This window comes from Oxyura jamaicensis, chromosome 7 (assembly GCF_011077185.1).
Source record: "Oxyura jamaicensis isolate SHBP4307 breed ruddy duck chromosome 7, BPBGC_Ojam_1.0, whole genome shotgun sequence".
Taxonomy (NCBI): Eukaryota; Metazoa; Chordata; class Aves; order Anseriformes; family Anatidae; genus Oxyura; species Oxyura jamaicensis.
Window position 1 is genome coordinate 12376910 of NC_048899.1, and position 15991 is coordinate 12392900.

At 36.7% G+C, this 15991-nt stretch overlaps 1 protein-coding gene across 1 annotated transcript in view; it reads right to left on the bottom strand.

Annotated features, from left to right (window-relative positions):
- Nucleotides 1–15991, bottom strand: part of LOC118169716 (titin-like) — a 241538-nt gene that overhangs the window by 75072 nt on the left and 150475 nt on the right. The window contains exons 187-219 of the mRNA XM_035331227.1: nt 15740–15863; nt 14622–14888; nt 14360–14457; nt 14017–14185; nt 13658–13924; nt 13253–13519; nt 12880–13158; nt 12365–12773; nt 12135–12259; nt 11773–12039; nt 10904–11173; nt 10506–10808; nt 10085–10387; nt 9539–9726; nt 9337–9451; nt 8539–8823; nt 8117–8268; nt 7844–7991; nt 7526–7703; nt 6709–6830; nt 6312–6599; nt 5922–6218; nt 5631–5817; nt 4921–5036; nt 4524–4823; nt 3980–4279; nt 3780–3885; nt 2459–2655; nt 2047–2352; nt 1669–1947; nt 909–1208; nt 497–799; nt 29–403 (exon numbers count right to left, since the gene is read on the bottom strand). Coding sequence (XP_035187118.1) covers nt 29–403; nt 497–799; nt 909–1208; nt 1669–1947; nt 2047–2352; nt 2459–2655; nt 3780–3885; nt 3980–4279; nt 4524–4823; nt 4921–5036; nt 5631–5817; nt 5922–6218; nt 6312–6599; nt 6709–6830; nt 7526–7703; nt 7844–7991; nt 8117–8268; nt 8539–8823; nt 9337–9451; nt 9539–9726; nt 10085–10387; nt 10506–10808; nt 10904–11173; nt 11773–12039; nt 12135–12259; nt 12365–12773; nt 12880–13158; nt 13253–13519; nt 13658–13924; nt 14017–14185; nt 14360–14457; nt 14622–14888; nt 15740–15863 — 7690 coding nt within the window. The remainder of the gene's footprint in view (nt 1–28; nt 404–496; nt 800–908; nt 1209–1668; nt 1948–2046; nt 2353–2458; nt 2656–3779; nt 3886–3979; nt 4280–4523; nt 4824–4920; nt 5037–5630; nt 5818–5921; nt 6219–6311; nt 6600–6708; nt 6831–7525; nt 7704–7843; nt 7992–8116; nt 8269–8538; nt 8824–9336; nt 9452–9538; nt 9727–10084; nt 10388–10505; nt 10809–10903; nt 11174–11772; nt 12040–12134; nt 12260–12364; nt 12774–12879; nt 13159–13252; nt 13520–13657; nt 13925–14016; nt 14186–14359; nt 14458–14621; nt 14889–15739; nt 15864–15991) is intronic.

Here is a 15991-nt window from a genome sequence, read left to right on the forward strand (position 1 = left end):
GCTGTTTACAAGCACATTCACTACACACCTAACACATTGACTTCACAGGAGGCTTTTGCAACACCATGATCATTTTCCACTTTAATTGTAAATGTGCCATGGTCAGGTCTGATGGAGTCACGAATTGATAGCACAGACTCTCCTTCTTTATGGTTGTCAATACTCATACGTTCTGGCAGTGAAAGCTGAAAAGGTTCTTCTTCTTCAGCTTCACCCTTCTTCTTTCTAGTATATGTTGTTACTCTCTTTTTGATTTCCTCTGGTCTGACAACTTCTTCATTCCTCAGCCAAGTGATAGATGGATAAGGGGACCCTGAAATATGTGCCTCAAGTATGATCTCATCACCTCTCTTCACTTCAAGGCCAGACTGCAGGTTTGCAGCAAGGAAAACTTTTGGAGCCTCTGTAATAATACAGAAAGACAAATTGAGAGTAGAATCTACCCACATGTTTGAGGATGAATGGCACTTACAAAAAACAAAAAAGCAATTCATACCAATAGGATCCACAGCTTTCACAAAAGGAGTAATACGAGAAGGCTCACTGATGCCAGCAGCATTCTCAGCACGAACACGGAACTGGTATTCCTTCCCCTCCTCAAGGCCTTTCACTGTATAGGTTAACAGAGGTACTAAATACTCATTGCATCTCTCCCACCTCTCCTTGCCCTTAGCAAGCTTTTCTATTATATAGCCCATAATCTTGCTTCCACCATCAAACAAAGGTGGTTTCCACGTAAGCGTTACTGATTTTGATGTTGGATTGTGGACTTCAAGGTCAACAGGAGGATCTGGTGGCTCTGTGGAATAGCAACAAAAAAGGGATCATATGAGAAAAAAAAAAACAAAAACAAACATGAAGATTTTAGTTAAAATTCAACTTGCAAGGTTACTTAGTAGCAAACGTACGTTTTGGATCTTCTGCAATAATTGGGTTTCTCAGTTCAAGATATTCACCTCCTCCAATTTTATTGACAGCTTTAACGCGGAAGTAATATTCACTGTTTGGAATAAGATCTTTGACTTGCCATGAAAGTTTATTTTCACCAGACATAACTGGGATATATGTTCTACGACCAGCTTCTCTGCGTTCCAGAACATAATGCAGAATAGGAGTACCACCATCAAAATCTGGAGGTTCCCAGGTTACCTTGCAAGAACTCTTAGTTACTTCGCTTGCCTTAATGTCTTTACACTGTCCAGGTGGACCTGTAATAAAAATAATAAAATTAGTTAATACAAGAATTAACTAAATAGATGGGATATGTATTATTACAAAAATACAATTATGCTGCATTTATTTGCTCTGCAGAAAGCAGACCAAACCCACAAATGTTGGCCATACAGCATATGTATGAATTTATGTTCCTTAAGGTGGAGGAAACCATAATTCTTAAAAGCTTTTTTTTATATTTATATGATGAATATTCATAGTAATTGGACTTTGAGCAGCCACAGTACCCATTAAATAGCAGTTATAACAATTTGGGGTAAGATGTTTTTTTGGTGGGATTTTGTAACATTAAGGTATTTACTTCAATTTACATGGCATCTGAGTTGAAGTGATTCCTCTACGTCATGGAAAAGAGATTTTACTAGTCTTTTCTCCAATCAGTTGGTGGGTTCAGGTGGAGATAAGTCTCTCACAGAATGAAAGAAATCTAGTTACCTATGACTTTGACATTGACTGAGCCAGTTGTTGATGCCAGCTTGTTCTCCAATGTGATTGTATAAACACCAGCATCAGCATGAACACTGTCTGTGACTTCAAGCAGTGCAGAAGTGTAATCACTCTTCATTGTTGTTCTGTCACCAGCTTTCAACTCTTTGCCATCTTTGTGCCATGTTATAGTTGGGGATGGAACGGCTCTGAAGGGCACAGGGATACTTAATTTCTGTCCTTTAACAACAACAATGTCATGAGTTTTTAGATCAATTGTTGGATTACCTGTAAAAGTAAGTATAATATTATTAGAAAGTTGCCAAACAGTGAAGACTTTTTTCAGTTATCAGTTATGCGGATTTGAAAAAGGAGATCTATTCTTACAGTCTGGGTCTTTGGTAACAACTTTTTCTGAGATGTCTGATGGCTCACTAGCTCCAACAGCATTGACCGCTCTGACTCTCAGCACATATTCTTTGTCTGGAACAACACCTTCCTCCACTTTGCATTTTAGATCTTTTATTGGACGAGAATTGATTCGCATCCATTTTTCTGTTCCTGCTTCACACATCTCAACATTGTATCCAATAATAGGACTTCCACCATTCTTCTCTGGTGGTTTCCATGCAATGCAAATATGCTTTCGACCTGCATCTGTGACATGTAAATCCTGAGGAGGTGAGGGAGGGCCTGCAGAAATCAAAAAGAATTGTTTGATTTTTTCCCCCAGAATATTTGTTCTAGATAGACACCCTGTTTCCGTCACTCATACACTGTACATTACAACACTACTTACTTGTTGGATCTTCAATATGAATGAGGTCAGTTGGTTCACTGGGATGACCACAGCCAGCTTCATTTTCTGCACGAACCTGGAACTGTACATCTGTACCTTCAATGACATCAGTCACTCTGAAATTGCAATCTGGACCAGATGTCTTGCCAGCTTTTACCCAGCGGGTAGCCAGTTTTTCTTTCTTTTCAATAACATATCTGAATAAATAGGAGTAAATAATATCAGGCATGTGAAATATGAACATATTGGACTTCATGCTCAATAAAATAGATAGCGAGAGACTGGAATGATGTGGCCAATTGAAAAGTAAAGACAGTCACAGGTGACAGACTCAGTATGCTTTATTTCATATAACAGCAACATATTCCTGATTGCCCTAGTAGGTCTTGGATATAATGACGTTGACATTAATGACAGAGCCAATTTTGAGAGACTATTACTGAACTTCTGCTGTGTTCTCAGGTTTTGGAGAGTTGCAGAAGTGAAGAAAAGAGCCTCCATGCTAAACTTAAATATTCACTAGTTCAGTCATCAGTGGATAAGTTCCACTGAAAACATTTGTAGATATTATCTATTAGTTCTTCAGCTGTCAAAATTTTGTCTATGACAGGCTATGGGAAAGTAGTGCAAATAGAGTGATCTATGTTGCTTCAGACAGATCTCTGTAGTTGTCAGTTTGTTTAGAATATGCTTGCTGTGATTGGGAAGAAGAGAAAATGTGAAAATATGAAGAGAAAAATATAAATAGCATTCAAGATAAATTTCAAAGCTCAGGTATTTGAGAAGTCACAGAAAAGAAGAAGCTGGAAGAAACCCAAAGGAGGAAAAATATCTGCTTGAAAAAATTAGCAAGGAGAATAAACATAAAACAACGAGGCTTTGCACTAGCTGAGTGTATATAGTTTGAATGAGAAACTCAGGCAAAAGGAAAATGTAACAATATTATTTGGTAGATGGGGCCAAGTGGCTAGAGATCCAGCTAGAGATGGAGACTACAGCTGCGTTAAAGTTTGATTTTGTTTACAATTCAATTTCATCTGATTTTATTAGATGCTCTTTTGATGATGTTCAGACACATTCATTGTTTATGCACATTAGGTCATAACTATATGTATAATTTCCACTTTAAACTCTTAATTGCTGTAACCATATAGCTTCTTTTTAGCTTCTTTTTTTTTTTTTTTTTAAACATAAATTCACTTCTTTTTCATATAAAATGTGTCCATTTAGAATTTAAAAATTTTGACAGAAATATCTTCATTTATATAAAAAATAATAAATCATATACAGGAAACACTACAGAAACATAAAATGAGCTTACCTTTGAATTGGTCTGCCGCCATCATTCTTAGGTGGTTCCCATTTTAAATCAACATGACCTTTTGTCACTTCAACTATTGTAAGAGCATATGGAGGCCCAGGGGTTGCTAAAGAAAAAAAACATACACACATGAAAAGAAGAGAAACCCATGACAAGTGAGCTGTTTTACTGACCAGTCGGCTAGCAAATCTCATACTTACTGAAAGTATCTTTAGCTAGAACTGAATCTTCAATTTCACAATAGTCACTTTGACCAATGGCATTTTCAGCAGCCACACGGAAAACATACAGTGAGCCTTCAGTCAGTGGGCTCACTGTATACTTGGTATCTTTTACTGTTGTATCAACTGTCTGCCAGCCTTTTCTCCTTACGTCTCTCTTTTCGACAATGTAGTTGGTAATTGGAGAACCCCCATCTTTTTCTGGTACTGTCCATTTAAGATCCGCTGTGTTTTTAGTAATATTAATAACCTCAAGCCACCGAGGTGGTGAAGGAGGATCTGTAAAATATCAATACAAGGAAAAGGTTGATATATTGCCCAGAAAAAAAGATCTTGGAAGACACAGAATAATAATGAAACTATAAAAACTTTGTATTTTCCTAGATTAAGTAGGGTACATTTTAGTATTTCATAAGCTTGGAAGAGCTCACTTGGTACCTACACAGGTAGGCAGACATAGGGCTTTTTCAAAATAAAGTGAGAGCATAATTGCAGTAGCAACACATTCTGAAACAGTACTTACACAGCCTCTCTTTGCACAGCACAGGGTCACTGGGTTCACTGGGCTCACTCTCTCCAGCCTTGTTCACAGCTCTTACACGGAATGAGTATTCTTGTTTCTCCATAAGCCCTTTGAGGAAGTGTTCAGTTGTGGGAACACCTTCAGCCACTCTCACCCACTCGTCTGTTCCAGTCTTTAATAGTTCAATGACATAAGATTCGATCTTTGCCCCTCCATCGTGTTCTGGCTTTGTCCAGTTCAGGAATAATGATGTCTTGCCAACATCTTTCACTGTTGGCTTTCCAGGGGGCCATGGTGGATCTAGGCAGGAGCCCAATGTTAATTACATGATTGAAAACAAACATACATATTTATATATTGTTAAATTAAATCAGTAAAAAAAATGTGTTTATTATACCAATTGGGTCTTTCACTAAGATTGGCTCTGTTTCCTTGCTTGGTTTTCCAGGTCCTGCAAGATTCTCTGCCAAGACACGGAACTTATATTTCTTCTTATTTGTAAGACCTTTAACTCTGGAAATAAAAAATAAATTTGATTAAGCAAAATCGACACATTAACTCTTGCCTAAAACATTATCCTCCATACTCTTCATATTATAATTTTCTTTGACAATCTGAGACTACCCAGATAACTGTTAATGATGTTATATGAAATGGTGAACATTCAGAATAGGTAAAATGCCAACAGTAAAATGGTGTGCTGTGATTAAGAAATCAATGTGTTGAGAGCCATCTTGCATTTCTGCTTGTTGCATGATTGTTAATATGTTTCAGGAGGAAAAAAGAAAGGGATATTAGCAAGCCGATGCATTAGGTAGTTATGTCTGAGATTTTAGAATGTCTTACAAGTAATCACAAAGCACAGAAGTCATTAAGCATAACAGTTAAAAAAAAAAAAAAGAGAGAGAAAAGAATGATTCAGTCTTATGTAAAGACATTCTTTTTAAAACTAAGTATGAAATGAAGTATGTCACCGGATGTTAGTTGGATCTCAGCTTACTGAAGCAAGGAAAAAAAATCAAGCACAATGTAAGAATTGTTTAAAAGGCTACTTTTACATTTATATGTCTCTGTTACCTATTTCAGTCTAAAGTGACTATATCTTACTTGAATGTTGTATCTTTCACTGGCATTTTGTTGCATTTTATCCATTTATCCTGTTCAGGATCATATCGTTCAACCCAGTAGCCAGTTATGGGACTGCCACCATCTTCATCTGGTTCGTTCCACGTTAGGGTCACTGAATCTTTAGTGACCTCTACAGGCTTGAGACCTGTTGGAGGGCCTGGTGGGTCTGTATAAATTAACAAATTAAAAACAACAGAATCAAAACCATCACAAGTGTTTTTATTTCTGTTAAAATATTGTCAAAATTAAATATTCATTTAATTCACTAACCAAATGAATATTTTGCAATGATGGGGCTACACTGTGCTGGCTCCCCGATACCATACATGTTCTCAGCACTGACTCGGAAAACATATTCTTTATGAGGAGTTAAATTTGTAGCTCTGAATTTTGTGTCCTTGATAGTTGATGACAACTTATGCCATATTTCACTGTCCGTAGCTCTTTTCTCAAGGACGTAGTTTGTAATTTTAGAACCCCCATCATCTCGGGGAGGATTCCATGTTAGAAGGCAGGATTCATTTGTGATTTCTGATACATCAAATGCAGCTGGTGGACCAGGTTTATCTGTAGCGGACAAGATGCAAATATTAATCTTCTGCTTGCATACCTCAGTATGTTACTGATGGTTTTTATAAACAATATAAAATACAGGCATACCGAGAACATTAACTTCAACAACAGCAGTAGCACGTCCACTGGAATTTACAGCTTCTATAATATAGGTTCCACTGTCACTCCTTTTGCTGTCTGTAATAGTGACTGTAGAATGATTAGGTTTGGTTTCAATGGTGATTCTGTCATCAGGTCTTAGAATTTTGTCAGCCTTTGTCCAAGTAATCTGGGGCTCTGGCTTTCCAGTTACTTTAGCTGGCAGCTCAATTTTAGTTCCAGCTTTCACAGTGAGTCCAGCTAGCAGTTTCACATCTAAGAAAATTTCTGGAGCCTCTGATTTAGGAGAAAAGTAAGCCATTGTTATAGAAACCATATATCACATAATAAAATGATAAAGGTAAAAATAAAGTGTCTATTGTAATTCAGTGATATATGTAATTACCTTTTGCATCAATGGCCTGAATATCATCTGTTGGCTTGCTTGGCTTGCTAGCTCCTATTCTGTTCAAAGCCTTAACCCGATATGCATACCACTCTCCTTCCTTCAGTTTTGTTACTTCCATTCTGGTTGTTTAAAACAACAACAAACAAATATTTAAAGCGTTGCAGATGATACAGTTACTCTAAGGGATATCATAGAATCATAGAACCCTTAAGGTTGGAAAAGACCTCCAAGACTATCTAGTACAAATGTCTGCCTACCAACAATATTACACACTAAACTATGTCCCTGAGTACCACATCCAGTCTTTCTTTAAACACCCCAGTGACGGTGACTCCACCACCTCCCTGGGCAATCTGTTCCAGTGACTAACCACTCTTTCTGAGAAGAAATTTCTTCTAATTTCCACCGTGAATGCTTGCCTGAACATGATCCAGCAGTGTGCCCAGCTGGCCAAGAAGGCCAATGGCATCCTAGCTTGTATTGGAAGCAGTGTGGCCAGCAGGATGAGGGAGGTGGTTGTCTCCCTGTACTCAGCTTTGGTGAGGCAGCACCTCAAGTACTGTGTTTTGGGCCCCTTATTACAAGAAAGACATCAAGGCCCTTGGAGTGTGTCCAGAGAAGAGCTCTGAAGCTGTTGAAGGGCCTGGAACACAAATCTTATGAGGAGCAGCTGAAGGAACTGGGGTTGTTTAGTGTGAAGGAGAGGAGGCTTGGGGTAAACCTTATTGCTCTCTACAACTCATGAAGTTGTGGTGAGCTGGGGGTCAGCCTCTTGCAGATAAATAGTGATAGGACAAAATGTTAATTTACTTACTTTGTTTCAATAACAGGCTCCCCACATGTCTCCCACTTATCTGTGCCACGTTGTGATTTTTCTACCAGATAGCCCTTGATGCGGGCACCACCATCATATTTGGGAGGTTCCCATGTTAGGAAGATTCCTTTTGATGTCGGATTTCTCCATTTAACATTCTCTGGTGGATCAGGCACCGCTATTGAAAATTAAATACAGATTGGTTTCTAAGATACCATGTAAGGGAGATTTTTTTTCTATCTTATCATAAAGAAAATCAGCAATGTTTTAGAGACAGTCAGCAAGAAAATCACCAACAATATGGAAAAGGTGACTCACTTGCTGGTGCTGACATATTTACAGGTTCATCAATATATGCAGGTTCTCCTGGGCCACATTTATTGCATGCAGAAACTCTAAATAAATATTCTTTTCCTTGGATGAGATCAGGAACAGTGAATTCTTGGTCAACGACCTGATCCATAACCTAAAGAGAAGAAAGAATCCACTGTGCTTCTAAAATTTATTTCCAATGAGCAATCACAAAAGTATGACAAAATTCAGTAGCACATGTGGAAACAATATAGCAAACAGAAGTGAGAAAAAACTTACTTTGATCCATGTTTTCCGGCTTACTTCACGTTTTTCAACGATATAGCCAGTAACTGGACTTCCACCATCATCTTCTGGAGGTTCCCATGACAGCTGTACCGTGTTCCTGATTATGTCTAAAACTTTAAGTTCTCTTGGTGCACTTGGGCGAGCTAGAAATCAAAGAAATTTTATTAATTCGTTTGTAATCAGAAATTGTCAGATCATCTCTATTTCATTTACCCATCAAAAGACTTACTGTACTTAGCTATTCTTCCTGAAACAACAAACAGCTGAATGTTGAAAAGAAGAAAAAAGCTTTTATGGGATGGATTTCTAGTTTTTAGTTATGTTTTAATATTCTTGGTTTACTGGAAGTTGTGTGATTTCACATTATTAATCTAAAAATGTTAATGTTGGAATATATGTATCCATCCACTTACCAATAACGTTAACATTAATTTCTCCTGAAACAGATGACACAGGGTTTTCCAATGTTAAGGTATAAATTCCCTTGTCTGGACGTTCACTTGGAGTAATTAAAAGTTCTGCAAAGGAGGCAGTGGTCTTTATTGTTACACGATCACCCTCTTCTAAGACTTGATCACCAAAAGACCATGTGGCAGTTGGCACAGGGTACCCAGTGATAGGAACACGGATCTTGATTGGCTCTGGAACAATAACTTCCAGTCCATCTTTAAATGCACTTAGGTCCATTGTAGGTCCAACTGAAAAAGTGAAAAATTGATTCCATTAAATATTTTCAGATATTCTGAATATGGCTAATGATTTCTGTATTGAAAGTCTTATTCCAACTGTATCTCTGCCAGCAGGTTGCAGCTGTCTAGGCAGCTGTAGCTTATGACTCTCTAACTCTCTAACTCACCCAGATAAATGTTGTTGTTGTTATTTTTGTTTGTTTTTGTTTTTAGAAATATGTCAGATCATAAGCTATCTTAGTATTACTAGACAGGAGATTAATCTATCTTTTAATATAAAAAATATAAAAACTTTACAGTGTTTATAGTCTTTTTTTTTTCTTTTTTTTTTTTTGAGTCTTCTCTGCCTTTTCCTCCTTCAAGAGGAAATGAAGGAGACATAACTCAGAATGTCAAAGGTCTAAGGCTCTTTTTGCTAGTTGGCACCACTGATGGTGAAAGATATGTATCTTAGCCACATGACACACTTTCATTGTGCATCTTTTCTGATAAAATATCTTTGATACATAGCATATGGCTTACCAAAAGTATCATCTGCAGTTAATGGCCCAATAGCCTCAGCTGGGTCAGACACACCAGCTGCATTTTCTGCTGAGACTCTGTAGTAATAACGGGATCCTGGTTTCAATCCAGTTACCTAAAAAGCACAAATAATTATTTAGTAACTCATATTAAAGGTGATCTACACATTTTGAGTACTTTGTTGATGGATCAAACATCTTACCTTAAAAGTAAGAGCTGGTACTAGCTTTGGGTTACAGCGGATCCATTTGTCTGTTCCTTCTTCCTGCCTTTCAATAATATACCCTAAGATTGGGCTTCCACCATCTTTGAGAGGAGGTTCCCATGTGAGCTGCACTGATGTTTTAGTTTGATCTGAATGATCAAGGTTAATGGGAGGACTTGGTCTCTCTGTAAATAATTTGAGAGAAACAAATGTTGGCAACTGGTAGAGGAGTGTATCTCTGCATATCAGCTAGCCTATGCAGAGGTTTTTTTTTTTTTTTTTTTTTTTTTTTTTTTTTTTTTTAATTGAGGTTCAGTTCTAATTTCAGAGCAAAAATACTGGAAGTTCTTATTGTGTCAAATAATAGTAAGTAACATACTTTTGTATGTTTAAATATTAAAGTCAGGAGAAGTTCAGTTATACCCATTATTTTCAGCACCCATTTCTCTGATTGCTTTTGGGAACATTCCTGTACACTTCGTATTTAAATAGCCAAAATGTCCTTAACTTGTAATGCAATCACAGTAGAACTTGCATACTTACCAATTGGGTCCATAATTTTTACCGCACGTGTAGCAGGACTTGGTTTGCCAACTCCAACCATATTTTGAGCTCTTACTCTGAAAAAATATTCTTCATTTTCCACAACGTCAGTCAGGATAGCTGACAGTTCATCAGCTCCAGTGGTCATAGTTGGCTCCCATTTGATGGAAGCTCTGTTACGCAGTTCAATAATGTAGCCAGTAATTGGAGTTCCTCCATCATGCTCAGGTACTTCCCAGGTAAGTGTAGCACCAAACCTGTTCACATCAGTAACTTCTACATTTTGAGGAGGACCAGGAACTTCTGCATTTTATTTTAGAGAGAAAAAGGAAAAACAAGGTATGTGTTTCTCTATCCTCTAGTTAGTAGTATTTTTTTCACACACTCATAAAACACTGAGTTTTTCATAACTTCTGCTCACCAAATTTGCTCTTAGCTTCCACGGGTCTCTCTGTTTCAACTGGCTCACCGGTACCCACTCGGTTCCGTGCACTAACACGAAAGAGGTACTCAACTCCTCCTTTTTGAAGTCCAGTAACTGTGTATTCACAATTTTCTGCACGATCAGTGACCATAATCCAGGTCTTACGTTTGATATCACGTCTTTCAATGACGTAGCCAATGATTTTGCTTCCACCATCACTTTCTGGTTCCTGCCAGGCAAGGCCAACTTCACCATCATAAGTTTCAGTGACTTCCAAGTTTCTAACTGGACCTGGAACATCTAAGAAACATACAACAATAATTTAGAGCATTGCATCTTCTATTTGTTTTGGCCTAAAAAAGGGTAGTCAAGGTTTTAACAATGGGATCACTTACCAATCACCTCTACATTGATGAATGCTTCTGCCTGGCCATGTTTGTTTCGAAGTATAATCTTGTACCTTCCCTTATCTGATTTCTTTGCTTCATAAATTTTGAAGGTAGTGCAGTCAGTTGTTGTATCAACAGTTGTTGATGGCAGACCTTCCTCCCCTTTCAACCATTCTGCTTCTGCTCTTGGGTAGGCATCATATGGAACAGTCATAGTTAAAGGCTTCCCAACATCAACGACAAGGTTTTGATCACCAGTTTTGATTCTAGGAGCAGCTAAGGAAGATCAACATTACAAGTGAGTACTTACAAATTATAAGAATGATATATGTGCGAAGTCATCTAAGAAGCACACATACAAAAGTAAGAGGAACTGTTGTGTCAATTCTAAACAGATTCTTTCATATATTTATTGGATTGCTCCAGAGAGCAAGAAACTCAGACATTATGTACCGTGTTCTCCTATAAAATGAGGGAAGAGGGAGCTGCTTTTTGACCATTAATTTTATTGGTCTGATCCTGTAAAAGACAAATGAAGAACTAATAGTCTTATGTGACTGAAATGAGCAGGTCAAATAATTTGCATACTTTACATCTGCAGTGACCTAATGAAAAGATTTTGTATCTTGTAAGCTCAATTTGTGCTCTTTACTGTAGACATTGAAAAGTGACCTATAATTTCCTTGACAGCTGGAAAAGCATGCTATAATAATAATAATAATAATAATAAAATTGTTGTCTGAATTATAATTCATACAGTTTAACAGACTTGCACTTGTCTCAGACTGATTTCATATTCATTTTAATAGCTTTACTTGAAGAGTTAATTTCCCTATCTCAAATTTTATAAAATAAATACAAAGCAGACAACTTACCTGCTAATTCAAGTTTAGCTCTAGCTTCTTTATCTTTAGCAATAAATCTGTATTCCCCTTGGTCACGGGGCTTTATATCGCACACCTGCAGCCTATGGACCTTTCCTTCACTCATCATCTGATGTTTGTCACCTTGAACAATAATCATGTTGTTTCTCAGCCACTTGACTTCCACACCGTCTTTGTTCAACTCAGCCATGAAGATGACATCTGCACCAGGAGCTTCATAGATATCTTGTGGTGGTCGGATAATCTCAACAGGGATTTCTGAAATAAACATCAATTCATTTGGTGGTATTAGTGTGTCATTTCTACTATCACTAAATAATGAAGAAATCAATCCTATTTAATTTTATACATACCTTCAACAAAAAGTCTTGCCCTAGATTTCCTGTCATCCACCCCACAGGAATATTCACACTCATCATCTAGTCTACAGTCTTTTATGATTAATCTGTGCAGGTTTCCATCCTTTTCAAACTGATATCTTTATGGGGAGAAAATAAGTAAGCAGCATTATAATATCCAGATAAAGATACAAAGTAAAGCAAATGTGTTTAGCATATTAACAAGCATAATAAAATGTGCATACTTTTTGCCTTCTTTGATTTCTCTGCCATTTCTGTACCATCTCACACTAGCTTTCTCCTTGGAAAGTTGGCAGGTGAAGACAGCGTCATCAAATTCAGTGACGGTCTGATCCCGGAGATGTTCAATGAAGTCTGCTGGTGCTTCTGTGATGAGAAGTTCTGCAACAGATTTGTCTTGTCCAGCAGTTACAGTGTATTCACCTTCATCTATAAAGCCACAGTCTTTAATGATGAGCGAGTGTTTGTATTTATCAATTTTATACAAAATGCGCTTGTTGAATGTGATCTCTTCACCATTCTTTGTCCATTTGAGAGTTGCATTAAGGCGATTGACTTTGCACCAGAATGTGACAGTTTTCTTTTCCATGGTCTCAATATCTTCAAGGGGCTCAACAATTCTGAGATCCTCCTCTGTTAAGACAAAAAATAAAATGTGATTAATTTACCTCCTCATTATCCTTACATGAAATTGAATACAGGATGATTAAACAGCTTTAATACAGTGGAAGATATTTACCTAATACTGTTAATGCAGCAGAGCTCTTGACTTGTTCTCCTCTCTGGTTTGATAGTGAGATAGTATAGGTAGCTTGATCTTTCAACTGTGCGTCCCTGATTCTGAGAGTGTAAACTAAATTCTTCTGGACAATAATATATTTTGCACTATCAAATATTGCTTCATCATTTTTGTACCATTTCTCTTTGGCACCTTCTTTATTGACTTCACAGTTGAAGATAATTTCTTGACCCTCATTAACTTCTTGGTCCTTAAGGGGAGTTATAATCCTGAGTTTTTCTGAAATTCAGAAAACAGAAGAAAGATGACATCATGTAGTAGAAGGAATACAGTAAAACATGTACCTGTACATTAATAAAAAAAAAAAGCTTACCAATCACTGTTAAGCGTGCTGTAGCTTTAGCTTCACCAACCATGACAGTATACTTTCCTGCATCTCCTAGAGTAGAGTCTTTTATCACAAGCGTCCTCTTTTTGCCATCTGAAATTATGTCATACTTATCACCAGGCTCCAGAACTGTGTCACCCCAAAGCCACTGTACTGTAATTGCCTCTTTGGATACTGAACACACAAATTCAGCTTTGTCTCCTTCAAGAACCTCAAGATTTTGTGGTCTGGTAAGAAACTCTGCTGCAAGTTCTGAAAGAAAATATTTTTGTAGGTAAGCATTTTACTTTCTATTTATGAAGAGAATAAACCATATTGTGTATTTTTTTTGACTTTTTTTTTTTTTTTTTTTTTTTTCAGAAAACAAAGACAGAGAAGTAACTCTCTTACCATGTACAGTAAGTTTTCCTGTTGTACTAGAGCTTGGGAGCTTGCAAGTGTATTTGCTAGCATCCTCAGGATGAGCATTACGTATGACAAGAATTCGTTTTCTACCATCAGAAATGTATTCAAATCTACCACCATCAGGCACTTCCTCATCTCCTTTGAACCAAGTAACTTCAGCATTAGGCTTTGAGATTTCACAGATCAATTTTACAGTGTCATTTTCATTTACTTCAAGATCAGGAAGATTTTTTGTGAAAACAGCCTCTTCCTCTGCAACAAGAATTTGGAAAAACAATTAAAACTTTTCATTAAAACAAATATTTTTCTCTTCATATATTAGATTATTAAAAAGGTGTGTTCACCTAACACTGTAAGTAGGCCAGAAGTGCGAGCTGTTTTTGCTTCACAGGCATATTCAGCTTCATCATCAAGGACACATTTACTGATAATAAGAATGTGTTCTGTGCCTCTGGAAATTATGTCATATTTCTTGCCTTTTCTAATTTCAATGCCATCCTTAAACCATTTCACCTGTTTTAGAACAAATTGACATGCTTATTAACATTAATATACTTACAATAGATTTCAGTTGTGTGTTGTTTTGCAACAACACTATGAAGTTGTGAATTAAAAACAAAACAAAACAAAAAAGCCAACAACCCGTAGTAAAAGGAATTACACAGATTAAGAATTATTATTATTGACCTTAACACCTGGACGAGAAATTTCACATTCAAACCGAGCAGATTCTTTTTCTTTTACTTCAAGGTCAGTTAGTGGTCTCAGGAACTCAACACGAATTGCTACAAAAAAAAAAAAAAAGAAAAAAAAAAAGATAAATTGCTGCACTTGATATTATTATTTATTGCTAGTCATAGACACAAGTACATAGTGTCTATATACATAGACAGTAGTACATAGTGTCTGCAGTACTTAGATATCTTCTAGAAATTTATAAATGACTTACGTTCTACATTGAGAAAACATGATGTCTTAAAATCTTTAGCATCACAGGTGTATGTTTTTGCATCATCCAGTGTGCAGCCATGGATAATGAGTTTTCTGACCCTGCCATCAGAAATTATATCATACTTCTTTGTTTTGTGAATTTCTTCTCCATTTTTGAACCATTTCACTTTTGCATTTTCCCTGGAAACTTCACATTCCAGTACTGCAGTGGCCTCCTCTTCAACAGTCTGGTCCTCAAGTGGTTTAGTAAATTCAACAGGAGGTTCTGAAAGGAGGAGACAGATTTTTGATAGAAAAGATCCAAATTTTATCCGGCCTTCTGCTAATACAGAACTCTCCCATGTGGTTTACTATTTTTTTTTTTTGACTGAATAATTAACAGTGCTCTTAGACTTCTCTACTAAAGTTTTTTATTATTTTAATTCCTTAATAATACTCTGTTAATTCAGCCAGTTTCCTCATTTTCAGCTTACTGTAAGAATATTTTCAATGATCTCCTTGTCCAAGAGGATTTTACTCACAAATCATTATCACAAAGCCTTGCAATTCAGTTTCTTTAGCCACACTACAGCCATGTGAGCTCAGTGATTCTGAAGTTCTATCCTGAAATTTTGGAACTTTTTTTTTTTTCTTTGAATAACTATATTAGAAGCGTGTGCAGTTTTTTTGACTTCTTAACGTTACATAGCTAAGAAATCTAGCCAATATTATATCACTTGACTGGTGTGATAGTTGTATTCTCAGGTTTCTAGATACTCTAATGCAAGAATCACAAGGAAGCCGTGAGGAGATATAATGACCAGTATTCATGGGTCATGTTGAAGCCAGTTGAATATTCAAATCTGCAGTGAAGCACTGGAAACCTTAATTCAACTCCCACATCTGACATGTTTCCAGTATTTCTTTGTTTCCCTAGCTCTTCTGTGAAGCATAAACATTTTAACTAAGAGGATATTTTAATCATGAAAGTTATCTACCAGTCCAGTATTGCATGTATGAACTTCCTAATCTGATATATGGTGTACATATAATATATACATATTATGTCCTTTTGCAGGGTGAATCATGAACAGACTATTAATAGAGACTATGGTATAATTAAAATGATTGACTTACCTTTCACAAAAAGATTTGCTTGAGTTCTGAAATCTTTTGCAGTCAGTGAAACTTCTCCTGCATCTGTTAACTTTACATCTCTAAGAGTAAGTGTGTGAACTCTCCCTTCAGCACGTGTGACAACCTTAAAAAGTGCATTAAAAATACTTGCATAAATATCTAGAACAAATATTTGAGGAATAGTTAATGAAATAGTTGATATTTATTGTTACCTGTGGAGTTTTTTTGTTTACTTTTATATGAAGCTTGAAT